We start from the raw sequence: 21067 nt of genomic DNA, 5'->3' as shown, positions 1-21067 counted from the left end.
GAATGCAACTGCATTTGCATCTGGGTTGAATGAATCTTTTTGGACCATGTAGCTATTACTATTTCCAATTTATTGATAAGATGGAGAGCAGAATTTGCCATACATCGAGTAAAACTCAACCACTACTTCCGTGGTAATCGTCCCAATCTTTACTGGCCAAAAAGCTATGCAGTAGTTATCAATTGACTGATAGAGCAACTATTGAATCTGAAATGGGAATTACTATCAGAACCCAAATTAATCAAAGATTCTCCTGCTTCTATAAAGAAATGTACACCATTCAAAGGTTAATTTGGGAGAGATGTGAACACAGCAATTTCACTTTTTATTACAACATTTTAAGGATGCCCCCCAGTGTTCTCATTATCACCCCCTATCTTTGATAAACGCAGATATTAAACTGTATTTCAAAATGTTGTCGTCCCGAGACTTACCCAAATGGATCCACACGGAACAAAGTGGGTTTGTTAAAGCCTTTATGCTCTGTCGACTACACCTCTGTCGACTATTACATATCTTATATGCTTCATGAGAAACAACAGCTCCTTGGGCTGTATGATCTCTCCATTCAGGAAACAGCTTTTGATAGACTAGAGTGGTCATATCTCTGGTCTGTCTTGGAACATATGGGAAGTGACTCCAATTTCATGAATATTATTTAAAATACTATATGCCAATTCCTCAGTCATAGTTATAACAGGCAATATCTGCTCTGTTCAGAATACCTAGAAGCAGCAGACAAGGCGATCCAATTTTGCCTCTGCTATTCTTATTATCCATGGAAAATCTGGCACGGGCAATTCCTCAACCGAAGGAAATAATATACATTTCTCTCAAATCTACTGATCACTTCATCTCATACTGCCTCAAGACCCCGATGGAGGACTACTTATGGAATCCCAATCGTTTCCCATTTGAAATATTTGGGAGTAGATATGGTCACTTCTTTAGATTAAAAACTTTGCCAAAAACTTTAATAGAACGCTCAAATCAATTAAGCTAACATATGGAATTGTTTTAACATGGTCATCCCAAGGATCAATTAACTATTTGATTTTTAATTTTAGGACCCCTTTAGGTATTAAAAAAATATTTGATGGAACATTGACTTTGGCCATACTGCTATTAGCCCATAGAAACGCGTTGTATTGTAACAGATTTTTAGGCACTAAACTACTTCCATATACACTGAGTGTATGAAACATTAAGAAAACGTTCCTCATATTGAGTTGCATCCACCCCCTTTTGCACTCGGAACAGCCTCAATTCGTTGAAAGTGTTCCACAGGAAGGCTGTCCCATGTTGACTCCAATGCTTCCTACAGTTGTTAAGTTGGCTGTATGTCCTTTGGGTGATGGAGCATTGTTTATACCCACTGGAAACTGTTAAGTGTGAAAAACCCAGTCACGTTGCAGTTCTTGACAAACTGGTGTGCCTGGCACCTACTATCATACCCCGTTCAAAGGAACTTAAATCTTTTGTCTTGCCATTCACATACACAATCCATGTCTGAGTTGGATGTATTTTTAATGCATTTATTTGATTGTTTTTGTACCTGTTACTCCCCTCCTGAAAAATAAATTACAAAATAAAAAGTTGGTCATCAATGTTTTAAAATAATGAAAATAATCTCTCCCACCTCTATACAGGCTTTGACACAATCTGCTCCCTCTGTGATGCATCCTGGGATGCTGCAGACAGGAACCAGTCAGTTTGGATGTAATGACTCCTTTCAGCCAGCCCTCATCCTCTGCCCCCCAGCCATACAAGGTGAAAAGCTTTTCAAATTAGCGCCTAGTAATTTCATGAAAGATACAAAGTCATTGCTGGGTTTACAGTGACCATTCTCCGATCTTATGCTAGTGTGCTTATGTTTTTAAGGTAATCCAAACCAGCCAGGATATACAGTTAGGATGGAAAACACAATACCGATGGTGACCCAAGCCCCTCCCATACAGCCTTTACACATGCGACCCGGAGTCATAGCACAGGTGAGACACTGGCTCACATTAGTGACACTTGTATACAATACAGGAGTCCGATGCTTGTCTCCACACTGGTCAAAGAAGTCAAATTCAAGTTAGGCTATTTCAGGGGTTTGGTGTTTCCCTCACTTAGTCTTAAAGGTTTATGGTCCACTAATTATTTCTGTCTTTGTCCTTTGCAGCAACCGTGGTCAAGTAGAAACCAGCAGATCCTAGTACCAGCCTGGCAGCAAGTGGCTCCCCCTCCCAGCACTATGGCTTCTGATACTGCGGGTGGCCCACAGAGGCTCAGTGACTGGGGGTCAGTTGGTTCACAAGAGAAGTTACTTTTTAACACGTACTTCACTGGCCCCTTCACATTGTGGAGATAAAACTTGTATCATGTTTTGCCTTTTTTAAAGGAACGTTCGGCAACACAGCAACCATTACAGCAACATGATGCAGCCTCTTCTAACCAACCAAATGGCCATGTCTGGTCCACAACCAATCAACATTGGCATTGCACACGTGGTGTGGCCACAGCCGCACGCCAACAATAGGAACCGGCCCAGTCAGAGCCGGTGAGAAGCACTATGTCTGCCCAATGTTTCTCCTCCACGCTCCAGTCACGTACAGGGTCTATGGCAAATCAATGCTGTTGAATTAACCTGAGTTCTTTGTGCCTGGTTTGATAAATTATAGATTTTACTCAAATCAAAACCTACTCAGTTTATTTGTCACCTGGTAGTTAAAGGTGCACTTTGCAGAAATCGCTCTGTCGTTTCCTGGTTGCAAAAATTGTATTAGTTGGCCTAATTTCATTTTGTGACAAAATAAGCAAGTATAGTGTGTAGGTCATTGTACCATCTAAAACACTGTAAAATATATAACAAAAAATGATTGTTTTCAGCTGTTTTGAAGCTGGTGTACAATACCAAAAGTAAAAGACGCAAAACAAAACTTAACGGAAGCATAGAAATAGCGCATATCGAGCAGATCTACTGCTTCTTAGACTTACTTTCACTGAGCATGACAGCGCTTAACTCACATTTCTATGTGAATTTGGTTGGGACGCCCCAAAAGTTACATATTGCAGCTTTAAAGGGATACTTCGGAATTTTGGCATGGATGCCCTTTATTTACTTCAGCTGAACTTATGGATACCATTGTTATGCCTGTTCAGTATGAAGGAAGTTGGTGGTAGTTTCTAACTAACTTCCAGTCATTGTGCAATTGGTAACTTGCGTTAGTGCAATGACTAAGTCTATGGGTATCTGCTAACGCTAAGTTAGCAACTTCCTTCATACCGCATGCAGAGACAATGGTATCCACGAGATTATTTGACTCTGAGGACGTAGATAGAGCCTCATTGCCAAAATCCTGAAGTATCCCTTTAAGTGAATGTTCTACCAAATCGCAGATAATGTTGTTCTTGCATAAATAATAGTGTTAAAATGTACTGACGAACAACTTCACTACTTTTACTTCATATTAGCAGCATGCACTACTCCCACAACAATGGCAACATCCAAATCTCAATGTGCCGCTCTCCAAAGATGGCCAACCGTGTTAGTCACACAGGAGGAGGAGGAGATGGTTCCCGTGGGGAGAGGCCTGAGGTGGAGGTTCAGCAGGAAAGACTACATGAGGAGGAGGTGAGCTGCTGTAAGGCAGTGGAGGATGAGAGGATAGACATGTCCCACCAGCAGCGGGAGTCTGTGGTCATCGACGACCTGCCCAGCCCCACCATCAGCGTCATCAGCAGTGACACGGACGGAGAGGAGGGTTCCTCTTGCAGGTTCAAAGGCAGCCCTGACTGCGAGGCGTGTAAGAGCTCTCTGAACATGGAGCGGGTGTGTTCCCTCAGCAGCCCAGACAGCACCCTGAGCACCAGCTCCTCTGCCTCGGTGCAGTCCAGCCCGTCCCCCTGTAAGAGGCCCAACAGGTACTGCCTAACTGCATGTTTAAACGTTAACAACTTTTTAAAACTTGCGTGAGCAGCCAGAGTCTGGATCATCAGTAGCAAACATGGACATTTAGTTCTGTTATTGATAGCTTTTGTCTGTTTTCAGCATGTCTGAGGACGATGGTCATGAGAGTGGCTGCGAGACGGTGGACGGTTCCCCTGCCTCGGACTCCAGCCGGAGCCAGAGCCCCTACCTGGAGAGCCGCTACCTAGGCAACCACAGCCATCAATCTCTGAGCATGAGGACGAGTGGCATGGCCCCCCAGAAGGAGCCCAGCAATCCCCCTGTGAGAACCATGGTGGTGCCACCTTTGAAGGTGGTGCTGAACAACAACAACATGGACCTGCACACAGACCGAACGGGTCAGTTTCTATTCACAACGTTACATGTCAAAATTGGTTTAGTATTAACAGTAAGAATAGGCCTATACATTGTAATCTTTTGTTTCAGTTGTGTATAACATACAGGCCTGGTTGGAAGTGGTCTCTGTAGGAAAGAGGGTGCTTTGTGAGCCTGTTGATGTCTGAATGATGTGTGTCAGTCTGAGGAAATTAGGGAGAGTCTGTCACCTGTGCTGATGTCTGCCTTGCAGGTCACCTGGGCGTGGCAGGCAGCTACCACTCCTTAGTTGGTCAGAGTGGCTATCACAGGTGAACATGGGTAACTTGCACTGGGCAGCCTGTCTCTGTGGCTGTGCTGATAGCTAGTTGCTGCTGAGTGAACACTTCTGATTTGATCTGCTGTTCCTCTTTTTCTCCGATTCTCATGGATATCTATTTCTTCCCCAGTTCATCTTGGTGTGTTTTGGATGCTAAAGAAGGTAATTCGGTAGACTCTTGAGTTAGACCAGCTAATTCATGTTGTGAGCATTATCGCAACCATAAAACACTGTGGCAATGCTACAATCCAGACATGATTAACCTCAACTGTCCATCTGCACTGTCAGATGTTCTTGAATGTTCATTTACAGCGCATCATGTAGGTTTGCTTTTGAGGTGTACAGGCTTTTATATGCACTGCAAATCAGGCTATGGGATGTGTACTGTAACTTGTGATTTATACTGAAGGTAACCTAGCTATACACAGAGCAAAGGACTGTCCACTAAATGGGATTGGATCTGAAATGGGACATATATTAGTGCCAACATTTGTAAGTGGCATATTAATCCTGAAATGAAGGGACGCCTAGTCGGTTGTAAAACTGAATGCTTTCAACTGAAATGTCTTCGACATTTAACCCAACCCCTCTGAACCAGAGCGGTGCGGGGGTGCTGCTTTAATCGACTTTCCACAACATCGGCGCCCGGGGAACAGTTGTTGGGGGTTCACTGCTTTGCTCAAGGGCAGAACTGCAGATTTTTCCACCTTGCCAGCTCAGGATTCAAGCCAGCGACCTTCTGGTTACTGACCCAACGCTCTTAAACTTGACCAGGTATTTTTGAATGGGCTACGTCTCAATCCACCATATCGGCCTTCCACATCTGCAGTGAAAGGTGACAGAGCTACAGTGGTGTTTGTCAGACCATGAGACATCCCGAAAATCTTTCTTCTCACAAAAACGTATGTAGTGTCCGAATGGTTTTTCCTACGGTAGGACCCCTCTATGGAAAGGTGAGAATCTCACCAACATGTACATAATAGCATTAAGGCCAAATTCAGTGTTTCATCAAATAATTGTTTTATATATATTTTTTTATATACCTAAAGGGGCCCTAAAATTCAAAATCTAGTTGCTAAATGATCCTTGGTATGACTATCTGAAATCAATTCCATATGTTAGCTTAGTACAAAGAGCCTTTCTATCAGCCAAAGTGCGTCTCTAGCTCTCGCTCTCTGTCTGTCTGTTTGTTTTAGCAAGGCATGCTCTTGTTTCCTGTGGGTCCTTATTGGTCTTGTTACCCTGTCATTTTGAAAGACACATCTTATCTCAATCTGAGAGCACTTTCTTGTTTCTCTTGCAGTCTTCGAATCCTCATGCCAGTCCAAAAGGCGCTGTGCCCCTGGACGACTGAACCACCACAAGCCCCGGCAGCAACAGAAGATGACCACATTCCAGCAGCAGCCCCTGGGCTTCGGCCAGGTCAGTCCCCCTCCCTCTTCCAGGTTTTGGTTAAGTCATTCAAATCTAATTCTACATGTAATTTGACTGTTTACATTTGAGTATTTTAGCAAATGCTCTTATCTAGAGCGACTTAGTTTGTAGTGGTGTGTAAAGGTTTTTCCCTCTCCTTGGCCAGCCTCAGGTCCAGCAATACAGCTCCTGCCACAAGGAATGGAACGGAAATTATGGGCTGCATCGGCGGCCGCACGCTTACATCCCTCCCACGGTACACGGCCACGCTTTCACCCCCACCCACAACTCGGGGCCTCACCCCCAGACCACCCTGCTCTCCTATCCTCCCACTGCGCCCGTCGCCCACCTCCTGGCCTCGCCCTGCGCCCAGCGGCCCGTCCTACAACCCGCCTTCGGCATCTCCCACCCTGGCAGCATTGTCCACCAGGTGACCATGGGCATCAACCACCGCCTGCTGCCCTCACCCACCATCCACCACCAGGGCCAGTTTGGGCCCCTCTTTCCCCCACACTCCTACATCGCCTCGCCAGCCTATACAGGCTTCCCCCTCAGCCCCACCAAACTCAACCAGTACCCTTACCTCTGAGCACCAGCCGCCCAGGGCCATAGGCCAGCAAGGGCAGCCAGAAGTGACAACGTTAACCAAGGCCTTCATCCGTCATCTCTCAAGTTATGACAGAGAAAGAACCCCCCCCCCCCTCCAGGCTTCAACAAATCATGTTGGTTGATGATGATAGGATTTAAACCTGGGGGAAAAAAATATTGAAAAAAGAATGAATCAACGATTAAGAAATTCTGACTTTTAATGGGTTTTTGCACTTTTGTGCTACAGTGTCATTTGGAGCGTAAGTCTCACAGTACAGTCTCACGGTACACATTGTTCTCCCTAATAATCTCAGCCCTGTTTCTCCCCCTTTTTCTATATTGCCTTCTACCTAGCATGTGTGCTAGTCACATCACTCGTTAAGCCATCCCAGTCTCCAGTGCTAGGACAAATGTCTCCGTTGGTTCTTTGTGGCGTAAAGGTGTTCCCTAATGACCTAGGTGTTTTCAGTGTGTACCGTCAGTGGTCTGAAAAGGTTGTTCCATACGCTGCATGCCTTCGCATGGGAAAAATAACTTAGTAAAGTTGTTGACAGTTAGATGTCACTCCTGTGTACTGTGAGACTTACTACATCGTAACCTGTTCCCACACCTACTAGTGCCTTCAATATCTGAGGTTGTTAATGTTACTTCTGGCGTTTATAGATGTATCATGTACTGGACTGCAGCACTTGAATATCTGATTATTTTCACTCATATGCTTTTGCCTATCAGATAATCAAATAAGTAATTCTTATTTGGGCTCATTGTATTTTGGGGGTAAAGATTCACTATGCAGAAATCACTCTGCCATTTCCTGTTTGCAAAAATTCTAATGGTTCGGCAAATTTCAGTTTGTGACAAAACAAGCAAGTATAGAGTAGAGAGTCATTGTACCATCTAAACCGCTGTGAAATATATTTTCCATAACCAAAAATATTGTATTTTTAGCTGTTTGAAGCTGGTGTACAAAAACTAAACTTAAGAATGGGAAGCATAGAAATAGCGCACATAGCTACTGATTCTTAGACTTGCTTTCAATGAGAAGGACAGATCTAGAACACACATTTCTATATATGTGAATTTTGTCCGGTAGCCCAAAAAGAAGCAGCTTTAAGCTTATTTTATGCTTTAGGCAAATGTTGATTTGGTTTTGGACTTTTCCTGAATGAACTAATGTACAAACAAAAGGTGAATTATTTAACATTTGATCATCAATTTCTAGTCACTAAGTACTTAATTACTAACAGTATTGACACTGTTTATTGGAACTGCAATACAATCTACATATAGCCGCTGGTTTTCTGCGTTATTGTATTTACAGCCTTTTTCTTAGCGTAATACTGATGTTGGGCATGGCATTGACTATAAACAAACATGCAAATAGTTGGTTGATTCTTTGTATGATCTCATATATCTTCAGAAAACTGTAGTGTTTTGATATACCGTCTATTAACCTAGTGTATCATTGCTGGACTATGTAGTGCTTGACAAGGTGTATTGGTTAAGTGCAATTTCCGCATTAGACTTATACTTTATTTTATTGTTCCATTTGTTGAGGTTTGTTAATGTGTCAACTGCTTATTTTATACATTCTGTCAGGGAGGAAATATCATTTTGTGTGAATTGTTTTTAATTGCTAGTGTGTGAATTAGGTTTTTGTTTTTTCTTACTTACAAATGAAAATGCTTTTTCAGCACCAAAGACTGTAATTCACCCCAAGCAAGGTAGCTACTCTTTCTTTTCCCGTTGTCTTCAAGTATACTGTAGTCATGAAGATGGAATATATTGAGAAAAATATATATTTTAAAAAGGTTTGTTTTAAGCATTTTGGGCAAGTTATATCATATATCTTGAATGCATCATAGATGAGCTGCTATGTACTGATTACCACTTCAAAATAGCTGTGAATTTAGGGGATTATCTTAGTTCTTACTATGCATTCTTACTTTTGTATAGTTCTAATTACCATATACTAGAAGTGGGTTTTATTTGAGTATAGTGACTGGCATAAAGACTTGTTAGTGCCTCTGTATATTTGCTTTGATGTTTGAAGTGTGATTGGAACTACTGTATTACAAGTAATGGAATTAAGTGTTTTTTTTGTTGTTTTTGTGTGCATATAGCATCAGTATTTTATATTTTTAATCATAGGTTGGGTTCATTGCATACAGTAGTTGTGTTGACAATTTTGCTTATCGATTTTAGTTATTGATCTGTTAACATCCTGAAAAGCCTAAAGATGATTCACATTATTGAATGACAGTTCTATATTACCATGCAGATATATTTACTGCAACACCTCTATTTGGTCCCCACCTTTACATTGGGTTGTAGAGATGCCTTCACGGGTGTAATATTTGTTATGAAACGCATCAGTAAGCACTTGTTAAACTTTCAATAAGCTCATCAGGTTTGGGTTGTGGCAAAATCCCACACAGTTTTCATGAAATTGCCGTGGTCAATGAAGTGCTTGACTAATATTGATTTTTCTAGCCATCTATTTTAATTAAGACTAATTATTTTTTTTGGATCTGAAGTGAATTGTGAAAGATTTTCTACAGATTATTCTTATCTATTCATAATGGATCAATTTGAGGCAGATGGGTGTGAATTATTAAACATTTTTCTGTCATAACTCATTAATCCAAACAAGGGCAACTGTCAAATGATGACAGATTATATTTTCTAATCTTGCTAGCCCTTTTGTAGTCTTTCAATACATTGTGGACTGTGAAAGATTGAATATGTTTACTCACTAGCCCCCAACTCCAGACACACAAATAGCATTTTTCTCACTCTGACAGTGTCTACAACTAGTGCCTTTTCAAATTTTGGTCAAGAGAACTGTTGGTTGATAACTCCATGGCCCCTAGCCAGTCCCTCTCCTGCAGAGTCAAGTGTGGCAGTAGAGTGAAATGTGGACGCTCCTCAACAGAGCGGAGTATTTCCCACCAGAGTGGTAGGATGTTAGGATTATGCAGCCTCATTTTTTATCAGGACTTCTGCAGCCTGTTCAAATCCTCATGTTTCTCACATTTGCTACGAAGTGAGAAAGCACTCTGCTTTTGGACTCAAGTGTACAATTTAGTAGAGCTGACAAACACAATGCATTATCCTTTCTGAGGAGCTCTTCTGGGTGCTGGCTGTTATCTTCAGATCACTCAATCCCAATGCTCAACCCTAACCATATGGTCTGAATCTATATAGCTTTTCTACAGAACATAAAAAGATAATTATTCTTAGTCAGGGAATATTTTATACATATAACACTCAACACAGTTTTGTCTCTTTTTTATTGAACATGACAAATGCAAAGCTTTACATACACTGTGAATGTATTTGTGGAGTTGAATTTTTGGGGGCTTTGCTGACATGACAATGTTTTTGATGGCTACAGATATTTATATTCTGTATATGATTAACATCCATATAGCAGCATCTGTTTTGATTGATCACTTGTTGGTATTTGCTTTAACAACCCACATACACACAGATTAGGTCCAAAGTTGTCACTTTTTAAGTCTATACTGCAACTAATGTATTATGTTATGTCATGCTATTATAATTAATTCAGGGTATTTGTATTGTCCAATATGCCACTGCATTAATCTTCAATCCTTTCCACTTGGTTTGATTGCTTTGGATCTTGTTTGCAGTTATTTCACCTGTTAGTATAAGTTGTATTACACTTCAAGTGATAGGGTAATACACGTAGTAAACACAGCATATAGACTTTATTGCTAAATTGGAAGTGTTAACTGTTTTATTGTGTAGTTTCTGTGGCTTTATTTTAATATGCTTTTGATTTTATGCTACACTAGTTTGCCATGTAGCAACTGCACTGTGCAATATAATATGAGAACTGGGAAAATTTATTATTTTGGATGTAATGTCTCTTACAGTTTGCGGTCGTATTTCTCTCTAGTTCTCAGTGATTTCAATGTGACCAAGCCTTATTTACTTTGTCACAAAAAGCGGGTTTTCCTAGTGACTGTTGGAGTGTCAAATTTAAGAATTGATGGTGTACTATTGTAAAAATTCACTTTGAATAAAAAAAATATTGCTTCACCCTTCTTGTTTGTGACTTGTATTTTATGAGTAGTACAATACATTAAGTTGTTGATGATACTGGGGTCCAAGCCATTAGCACCATCCAGTGCAAACAAAGTAGAAGTGCAGTACCGATATTTTAACTTACTGAAAATGTGCATAGGGTAGGCTACACACATCACATTTGATTTACTTGACAACGTTCCTCAGCTGATGCCTGGAGTGTTCCGAATGGTAGCAGACGTTAATGTAGGCTGCCATTTCGAAACTAGAATGTTTTTTTTTTAATTACATGTAGTTTTATGTAATGCTGTTCTCAACCCTGATCTCAATGTCTCATCACTAATGTATGCGATGCCATTGGCTAACCCTGGCCCCAGCTGGTGAAGCTGTCCTTTGACGCTCAATATACATGTACAGATATTTATGCAAATCAAATTGGTAATCGAATTACGATAAATTAAAATAGGAACTATTTTGGGTCGGTTTAGGTTTGCCGTCTATACCCACCAGAGGTCGTCTGTTACCGTGAGGAGATTGCAGTCAACTCTGGCGTCACGCCGCGACGTGATATTTTTTCTAATGAAATGACGGGTTCGACTTGTAAATATTCCAACAAGGTAGCATAATTGATCACTTCTGCGTTTTGAACGGGAGCCGTTTTCCGTCCGAATCATTAAATGTACTTCTATGGTTATGAGTGCATCTTAGATTGTTCGTAAATAATAGCTTATTACGCGCTAGCAGGTCGACGTGGTGCATGGACTGTTACCTCCAGACGCATCACACACAAGGTTCAATGCTGCCGCTTTCTGTCAACCTCGGGGAGAGGCTTTCGGAGAACATCGTCCGCAGTGAAGGATTTATCAAATGTATTTGTCAATATTAAGACTGTTAGATGTATCAAGGATAAACAAATGGCTTCAAAACATGTGCGTAACAGCCTCGATGATTTAATTGTCAGCGGAATAAACAATGCTCCCGCGATTGGCTCGATTGAATGGATAGGTGTGGGAATGGGAGCCACCTTATGTTTCCAGAAAAACGGAAAGACATTGGGACTGGATCGAATGTGGACTAAATATATTTTATCAGTTGGAATGGTTTTGCTTTTAATGCAGTCTGTCCTAGCTGCTGATGGTAAGACTTATTATTTGGTTGTTGACAACCTGTTCGAGTAGTATTTATCTTGCTTGGTAGGACTAACTAATTGGTATTCATCGAGATGTTAGGCTGTATATGACCTGCGGGTGGATGGGGATTGTATTATATAAATATCTCAAATTGGTTGCACTTTTCTGGTGAAACTCTTCGTACCCTGTCCCTCCTATATTATGACCATCGGTGCACATACGCGGATAATGACCGTGGAGAAAGTAGCAGATCTTCTGGTTATTTTTGTCAAAATAGGAAATTGTGATTTATTACAACAATCAAGATTCTTAGGAGACCACTGAATTTCGCAATTTGCAATGTAGTATATGTGGAGGGGACATTCTAAAATATTACGCACAATAATCTGATTGCGCCTATTTTTGCTTTAAGCAAACACATTCAGACAATTAGACATGCTAAATCAATATAATTGTTGATTTTGTAACGTGGCCTCCCAGCCTCTTGTGTTTTTCGAAGGAAGAGAATCGCTGGTGTGGCCTTTGTGCCTGGAGTGGCCTGTGTTCAGCAGTCAAGACTGCAACGCGGACAATTATAATTACGCTTCTTGCTTATTTGATCGACAGTGATGGCAACATTTGTGGAGGTCACTTACCTTCTTGAAATAACATAACGTGTCATCATTTTTAAATAATGGATTATGTTGTCATACGAAGCAAAATGCCACTATTGAGATATGTGTTTTTCTTTTCTGCCTTGGACCTGGTGTTTAAAAGGCTTAAGCCTATAATTTGACCATGGGTAGCAGTTTTCACCTAATTTTAGCTTTCCAATGTCTATTTTTTTTCTACATTCAAGTAGGAAAAACATATTGTGATTCAGCCATAGGCCTGCTTTAGCCTTTATATTTTCAAGTCCTCTCAGATTGCTATTATATCCCTCTTTTCCTCCATTCATGAAACCATATTTGAATACCTTGCCATTTGGCTGTGGGCATGGGCCAGATCCACTTGTGGATGTGAGGATGAGGTGTTTTGTCTTTAATGAGCCCACAGAGCTGTTGCATTAAGTCAACATGGAGCCAAATATGCTGTGTTGCCATGGGAACCGATCTGCATAACATTAATTGTTTTCTGACAGGGAATTATATAGCCTGCCCTATAGCATATGAATAACCAGTACAAACTACAATTTGGTCTGCTTTTAGACAATAGTGTAAGATTGAAATGCTGTGTGATTTGAATAGTGCATGCAAATTAAATGCTTATCCTTGTAAATTATGGCAGAAAGGATTTCACACTGCTCAACAGCAAACAGACATGTTTAAGGTAGAGTAAAATGCACGCCTAGGCCTATACCCTTTAATTAGCAAGAAAAATGGAGCACAAAATAGTGTTTATGTCCAATATTTTTCTACCAATTACACACAAATACAAATGTCTTTAACCAGGCTTTCCAAGCTGTGGTCACGACATGCAAAATCAACATTGGTGTGGAGAAAAGAGCAGCAAACTGGTCTTGGAACAGGCTGCTGCATTCTGGTGTGCTCATAGAGTATGCTACTGGTTAAGTAGGTTGTATTCAGATGAAAAGCCAGTGTATTTATTTATCACTAATTATGACCACGGCTGCTGCTGGTCACAAGGCAATGAATGCCCAATAATAATGAATGTCTTCAATTACTGATCAATTATGCTAACCAGGATTCCCATTCTGCTGATAATGGCTTTCAGTTTTTCTGTATTTTATGCATGCTGCTCCAGTTGGATTTCTCCTGGTATCCTCTATAAAGAATTTGCTGCTCAAAGGATGGTGGGAAAATGTGGGCCCCTTTGTTATGTCCTGCTTGTTAGCCCCTTAAACAATCCCATAATAAGATGCCAACAATTAGGATTATGCTGCAATCAAATATTAACAGTTGGGTTGCTTGGGAACTCTTTTAAGAGAGTGGCCAAAACATGGCCTGTACAGCACCTTTCCCCATACACTCTTCTGTGCTTCATTAGGGCGATTGCCTGTGCTGTGGAAGTTAATTATGCATTGCTAGATCTTAAATAGATATTTCCCTTTTACATTAAATGCATTATGCATGGAAAGCCTCTATAAAGCATGTGGGTAGGATGAGCTTGTTGGCTAATTTGATTTCTAATCCCGATTTAGGTATAGTACTTGTTTATTTAGTACTTATTTATTCCTGATCTTTGGGGGAGGTTATCTATTGATCTGAACAGGACAGTGTTTGAAACACAGTTTGTTTATTTTTTTGAAAATTATGTGCTAACACCTTGATGCAGAATACTTCATTTTATATGCACAGTACATTATACTGTATGCATATGTAATGCATGTTAGTATATTATACACTATGTGTGTGTGTGTTTTCCAAACTTGGTCCTGGGGCCTTGGTTTTTGCCCTAGCGCTACACAGCTGATTCAAATAATCAAGCTTGAAAAGCCAAAACGTGCACCCATGTGAGGCCCCAGGACAGAGTTTGGGAAACCCTGTAGATGCCTACTACTCTGCTGCATAGTCCAGTAACTGTGTGTTTATGTTCCCTTTTTAACACTGTAATTCTATCATAGGGACACATAAAAGTTTCTCAAAACTGTATGACAAGCTTAATGTCCCCGGAGATTGTCCATCAAAACGCTATGTTTTTTAATTTTAAATTCTGTCATCAGGGAATAACGTTGACCCCAAACCAACACATTAGGTAACAGGGATTTTACAGTAAGTCTTTCATGAAAATGTAATCAATCTTCTTAAGATTAAATTACGAATATCCACATGGATTTATGTCTCCGTCTCCTTGAGCAGTTCTGAACTCACAATGTATTAGAACGCCCTTTCGTCATCGCTCACAGTGACTGCTGTGTGACGGCCTTGATAGTTGCTGCCTGCTGTGTTGTGTTGTCCTGGGAGGCCTCAGTACTGACTGAAGAGAAAAACACAAAGAGAAGGGCTGGCTGTCTGGCCTCATTGTAGACCTGAGCAGACCAGAAGATCAAACTGAAAGATACTGAAACAGAAACAGACAAAAATAATAAATCAATCAATCAATCAAATGTATTTATCAAGCCCTTCTTACATCAGCTGATGTCACAAAGGGCTGTACAGAAACCCGGCCTAAAACCCCAAACAGCAAGCAATGCAGGTGTAGAGAAGCGCAGTGGCTAGGAAAAACTCCCTAGATAAGCCAGAACCTAGGAGGAAACCTAGAGAGGAACCAGGCTATGAGGGAGAAATAACTGCTTTCATTCATTTCAGCACTACCTTACAGTAGCTGTGTGTAGTTATTTATTTGGCACAACTTAATTAGAGGGCTTTGCAATAGTGCTGGATACCTTGACGCTAACGCAAACTAAACCTGTCTGGAACAACCCCATTTACATTTTAGTTTGCAGCTTTAGTGTCCGTTTAGAAGCCACTTGTATCCTCAACCTGCGGAGAGCTGCAAAGATGCTGCTCACTGTATGACTGTCTATTATGTAATGGGAAAGGAGAGCCAAGTGAGTTCTGGCCTTTTAGCTCATCTAATGAATACTATATTCCATGGAATCAGTGACACTGACCATGAGAGCCATTTAACAAATGTGTTTCCTATGAGAGTCACGGGATCATGGGTGACCTCTATCAGATGAATGCTTCTGATTCCCGAGACGATAATGAAATGGCTTCTGTGCTCACGCCATATGCACCTGCAAATCTCCCACTACAGTAGCTTATGAAACAGCTTTGAGCCACAGCAGGGGACGAGAAAGGGCAAAAAGCATGGCCAGTAGTTCGTTATTGGACCTGTGGAGTCACATTGGTTTGTGCAGCAGTTTTGGCATTTATTAAATAAAAAAATCAATTCATACTTTTATGTTCAAAGTCTATAAATCGAAGTGCTCACGCTTCCCTGGGATAGAATATAGCTAGGGGCTTCGTGATTTACTGTTTGGCCGCTTGAGTCGATATGAATTCATCATAAAAAATAAAATTTGTAGGGCCTCCCGAGTGGCGCAGAGGTCTAAGGCATTGTTTCGCAGTGCTAGAGGCGTCACTATGTTTCAGAGGACGCATGACGCGACCTTCGCCTCCCGAGCTTGTTGGGGAGTTGCAGTGATGAGACAAGATCGGAATGGGGGGGGGGTAGAATACAAAAAAATACAATTTGTATACATGCCCGCCAGTGTGCTGTGTGTGCATGCGTTTAACACGTAGCTACACAAGGTCAGGTGACTGACTGTGTCCTAAATTATTTCTAACCTTAGTGCCAGTTCTGACAGTTGATTATAGTGACAACTGTGAATTCCTCACACGCCATCTGCATTTGAAAGAAGCTATTAGAAATGGATTGAATTTTTTTTCTGATAATTACAATTTTGGTTTTAGGGCTACTGTATGCAAGTCAAATGTACACTTGCATTTTCTGTTGAATTATGTACATTTCTTTATGAAAATGTTGACAAAGTATATATTTTTGAATGATCTTTAAGGCATATGCCCTACACTAATTGTAATTAAGGTCAATCATGTCAGTATCTTGTTTTGCCAAAAGGCCATACGCTGCTACTAATTCATTGAGCTTTTAGTGTTGGTCTTGTATGTTTGACTTGCTGACATGGGACATGATATTGTCTGTCTCTGGATCAGTAGGCTACAGAGAACAATTCAACAACAACTAATGCAGAGTGAAACAAACTTTCCCAGTGCTTAGGTCTTACTTCTGGTCCAGATATGACAAATACATTTTCTCACTGCTCTTTTGGAGGGTGGTGCTGGGAAAGCAAGACGCTCGTCTGCTTTTAATATGGTTGTGATTACCTGCTGCACCCCTGGGACTTGCAAGTGCATCAAAAGGTGTTTCTTAGGATGCACTGAGGTGAAAATCTCACATGCTCTCCCCTGCAGGAGCTTAGAAAACTCTCAATATTTCAGTCCCTGGTAGCTGTGACGCTTACCAGAAGAGAAGGCTACATAGCCAAACTGAGCCTGACAGAATACAAAATAAACAAGGCCTGTTGAAATCCATGCTCCATCCATGGTTGTTATTCATTATCACTGTCACACAAGCCATCAGGTTTGTTGTGGAAAGTGAGCATGGCAGGATCAGTGTTTGTTTGTTTGCCAAAGTGGATTCTGGGTGATGTAATGGTATTTGCTGTGTCCCCTTTCTGTGTTGCTTTTCATGAGCTCCAGTGCTAGACTAGAGCTCTCCCAGCAACATCACATGACTGTCTTTCTTCTTCAAATCAAAGGCATGCAGCAGAAAGACTAAAGAGCCTCCTCAGTGCCCCTTACAGAGAGGATTCTTGGTCACTGCCTGCCTGCCTCACCACAATATGCCCAGATTGTCAACTGCATAATTTTCCACTCTCTGCGCATGTCCTTATGTGGCCAATTTTAAAATTGTTGTGGCTCAGAATGTCACACTCTCGCTTTGTTTTTGCTAGACTGCCTGACCTACCCCGAGCCAGAGAAATGGTCACATGACTGTCTTATCTAGTCACATGGGATCCAGTAATGCCTGCACAGATGAGCTGCTAACCTTCTGCATCAGTGACATCACAACCAAGTTTTATTTATCACATTGTGAAAGCATCCTTCACTTGCAGTGTGCTAGTTACCTTGTTTAGTCCTCCAATGGTATGCAATAACACCACACCTTGTTAGTTTGTGGTTTAACTAGGCTTATTATTATTATTCTTTGTGTTATGATAATTCAGTTGTACTAATGCTTTTATAAAAAATCTTCAAAAATATTTTGGGTACTACCAATGTTTGTATCATTAAATGACCTTTAGGAAATATTGCAGACTGTGGCTTTAAGTGTGTGACAACTGAAGTGCCAGAGTTTGTCCATCATATTCTCCCAGGACCCAGGAGTGTGACCACTGCAATATAGGTCACACACAGAGCCTGGGCTCCAACAACACAGGAAACAGAATATGGTACTTTGTTTGTTCTGAATCTATTTTACAGCTGTCTTTACCAGCCTGTATGCAGCACTGTCACGTCATTGGCTTCTTTCAACCCTCTAAAAATGTTTAATACCCTCCTTAATCGTAAGCTGTGCAAAGCTCAGGCTCTGGTTTGACTTTTAGTTTTGCATTTATATGAGTTAGCGCGCAGTAAATGGAAAGGGTTTACTGCGATAACGTAATACCGTGCTCCTATAAGTCTGTCTTCAGCTCTTCATTTCTGGTAATGTCGTACCTGGGAGACAGTGCCACTGTCTTTCAATCACTGTAGCCTATGTGGTTTAATGCTTTTACATTTTCTATTCTACTGATTAGTAATATTTCATGACTACTAATTACAGTACTATTTAATTACTGTAAATATAATTCCATTGACTCTATAGATGGAATGACACCTCTTAGAAAGCAGTGTTGTTGCTATGCTGGGTCTACAGATGCATGCTGAGATGCAGTGTGACCTCACTTAGCAGGTGTCTGGTCAGTACCGGTCAGGGTAAATGGAAGCCATTTCTGTTATTCTGTTGTGTTTAACAAACAAAACAGTGAAATATTAGCTGAACTTTCATATAACTCAGAGCTCAAATCTGCCAGCCATACTGCCACTGCTGTATGCCCTCTGTCCATACTTTATGATGACATTTCCTTATCTGCCTTCAAGTAAGAGGACATTACTGTGATAAAACATTTCCAAACATACTCCTTAGACTAGTTGAAAAATAAATGTGTCTTAAATTGGTGTTGCTTCGCTAAATACAATATGGTACATATTTTGTCATTTTTCATATTCACGTTTCCTATGTTTTCCTATGTTTTGCTAGTGGAATAAATTGCTCTAATCAGCATTTAAGGTGAATATTTAATTGTTGCCTTTGGGCCCTGTAGTCTTCCTGAAAAACACTGTAAAAGTGTTATTTACTCTGTACTGTAGATGCACTATTTAACCCAGCGAGACAGATGGACACTATGAATAGTTTCAGGAAGTGTGTATCTGTCCATCCTGTTGGAAAGATGTCACTCCATGGAAAGCACACCACATTGTCTCAATGGGTTTCATTTCACTTGGACATTTCCCCAGCGCCCCCTCCTCACCACCTGCGCCTAGGATGGTGATGCACCACGTTTCCTGCCCGAACGGATCAGTGTTCTGAATGGGCAGAGCTTTTTCATGAACCCCAGGATGGCTGGAGCAGTCGTGTTGTCAAATGAACCCAATTGCTGTCCACTGCCATGGCTCATACCTCTCAGTGAACTCTCAGTGCTTCTGATGGAGGGCCCCATATGTTGCACCCTGTCAGAGCAGGTGGCTTTCTGTGGGGGTTAGGATAGATACGGAAGAGGTCTTCAGTTTGTCCTGTCTTGAAGACACCAAATGCTGTCACACTCACACTTCTGATCTTATAGGGTATTTTAGAATGAATATCTACTGGTTGGGTTGGCAATAAAGAATGTGCAAGCTCATTGTCATATATATTCATGGAGTTCTTTTGATTATTGGTTTATCAGAGCTTTTTATAGGATTAATTGCTGCTAGTTCTTGGTAGATCCATTGTTTGAGATGAACAGTTCAGTGGGTAGAGTTAATGGGAGACAGAGGGATTGCATCCTGGGAAATTTAGGCACAGGCCTAGTTGTACAAAGCCCGCCTGATTTGGAAATCCTTCCTTTTAAATGAAACAATCCTCCGATGAATAAGTTGAGAATGTGGGGGAAGTTCAGAATGGAAGTACTGTACAAATGCGCTCTGGAGATTTGCCAGTATTTCACCGGCTGCCTTCCAGAAGACAATAAACCCTGCTAGCTGCCCAATCCTCATCGTTCACTTGTACTGAGGAAAGGTGCCTTTGAAAACACCACCACTGTATCAGCACAGAATCCCAAGCTATAGCTTTCACTCGTAGGTTGAGATATGTTTTTAAATCACAGCAGCTGCTTACGTGTGTCCCAGATATGTACTTAACATCTAAATCTATTCCCTATGCTTATCCTGAACAAAACATAAGTGACCTACTTAAAAAAACTGTACCTTTATTTAACTAGGCAAGTCAGTTAGGATTTTTTATTTATTTTCAATGACAGCCTAGGAACAGTGGGTTAACTGCCTTGTTCAGGGGCAGAACGACAGATTTGTACCTTATCAGCTCAGGTATTTGAACTTGCAACCTTTCGGTTACTAGTCCAACGCTCTAACCACTAGGCTACCCTGCCGCTCTAACCACTAGGCTACCCTGCCGCTCTAACCACTAGGCTACCCTGCCGCTCTAACCACTAGGCTACCCTGCCGCTCTAACCACTAGGCTACCCTGCCGCTCTAACCACTAGGCTACCCTGCCGCTCTAACCACTAGGCTACCCTGCCGCTCTAACCACTAGGCTACCTGCCGCTCTAACCACTAGGCTACCCTGCGACAGTGGGAACTTAATGTTCCCACTGTCACAGTTTCATAATGATACTCCTGGATGACTAAGAAGTGTTTGTGTCCTCACATGTTCTGCTCCTTGGTGTGAAGTCTGTTTCTCCCTCCCTCATGTTGTTGACAGGAGGGCACGGCCAGGCTTCGTTTTGAATAACAATATTTCATATTTTCAAGATGTAGTTATAGATTGAGCCGATGTTGATGAGAAACATGAGAGACAGTCAAGACGTCATCATCAGGCCTCTGGGATTGATGAGTCAAATAGAGAATAAATGCGTTCCTCCCTCGTTAAGTCCCATCTCTCTCTTTGTTTTTCAGATGAAGGGCACTACAACGGGTCATCAGGACATGCAGCTCTGCCTCAGGACCCAGCTGTGCCCTCTAACCTCTCTGCCAGGGCAACGCCAATGAAAGATTGGCTCCTGGGCGCTCTAGCCGTGCCCACAGACCCATCAGGGGCGACAGCAGAGAGCACCAGAGAGCAGCCAGGGTTCTCCTCTGTACTGACCCTGCTAGCTAGCTCAGACCAAGAGCCACAGACCCCAGTGCAACCATCAGTACTAGCTAATGCCTCCTCAGCCATCAACAATGACAATCAAACAGCAGGAACAACAGATCCTTTGTCGTTAGCCCCTGTAGCCAACAGCACCTCAAACACCAGCTCAGGTAGGACCCATGTTCAAACAGTCATCCACACCATCTAATAGAATAATAAAAATATCATACTTACAGCCTCCTGACTGTGGTTAAAGTCTACAGACTAGAGATGTTGTTTCCTTATCCATCATCATGCTCTGCACATTCATTCCCTCAAAATCCACCATTTCATTTGATTTTGGTCCAGCTCAGTTCCACATCATCATGCCCCACCCCCTCCATCGTCTACCTCCCCGGTGCCTGCTGCCTCTCCCGGTCTGACATCATCCTCAGAGTA

The 21067-nt window shown here is 41.5% G+C and overlaps 2 protein-coding genes across 4 annotated transcripts in view; both read left to right on the top strand.

Moving 5' to 3' along the window:
• Nucleotides 1-10658, top strand: part of LOC139374763 (homeodomain-interacting protein kinase 3-like) — a 48771-nt gene extending 38113 nt beyond the window's left edge. Inside the window, exons 8-15 of one of the 2 annotated variants that reach the window (XM_071115896.1) lie at nucleotides 1650-1770; nucleotides 1882-1991; nucleotides 2168-2286; nucleotides 2387-2545; nucleotides 3460-3909; nucleotides 4037-4293; nucleotides 5893-6011; nucleotides 6169-10658. In XM_071115896.1, the coding sequence (XP_070971997.1) occupies nucleotides 1650-1770; nucleotides 1882-1991; nucleotides 2168-2286; nucleotides 2387-2545; nucleotides 3460-3909; nucleotides 4037-4293; nucleotides 5893-6011; nucleotides 6169-6591 (1758 nt within the window). In that variant the 3' untranslated portion in view covers nucleotides 6592-10658. The remainder of the gene's footprint in view (nucleotides 1-1649; nucleotides 1771-1881; nucleotides 1992-2167; nucleotides 2287-2386; nucleotides 2546-3459; nucleotides 3910-4036; nucleotides 4294-5892; nucleotides 6012-6168) is intronic. The other variant, XM_071115905.1, reaches the window with a different exon arrangement.
• Nucleotides 10659-11302: 644 nt separating this feature from the next.
• The window catches only part of LOC139374586 (KIAA1549-like a), a 56262-nt gene continuing 46497 nt past the window's right edge, over nucleotides 11303-21067 (top strand). For both annotated transcript variants that reach the window (XM_071115609.1, XM_071115603.1), the window contains exons 1-2: nucleotides 11303-11780; nucleotides 20452-20799. In XM_071115609.1, coding sequence (XP_070971710.1) covers nucleotides 11558-11780; nucleotides 20452-20799 — 571 coding nt within the window. In that variant the 5' untranslated portion in view covers nucleotides 11303-11557. The remainder of the gene's footprint in view (nucleotides 11781-20451; nucleotides 20800-21067) is intronic.

This window comes from Oncorhynchus clarkii, chromosome 2 (assembly GCF_045791955.1).
Source record: "Oncorhynchus clarkii lewisi isolate Uvic-CL-2024 chromosome 2, UVic_Ocla_1.0, whole genome shotgun sequence".
Lineage (NCBI taxonomy): Eukaryota > Metazoa > Chordata > Actinopteri > Salmoniformes > Salmonidae > Oncorhynchus > Oncorhynchus clarkii.
This window is presented reverse-complemented; position numbering and strand designations above follow the sequence as displayed.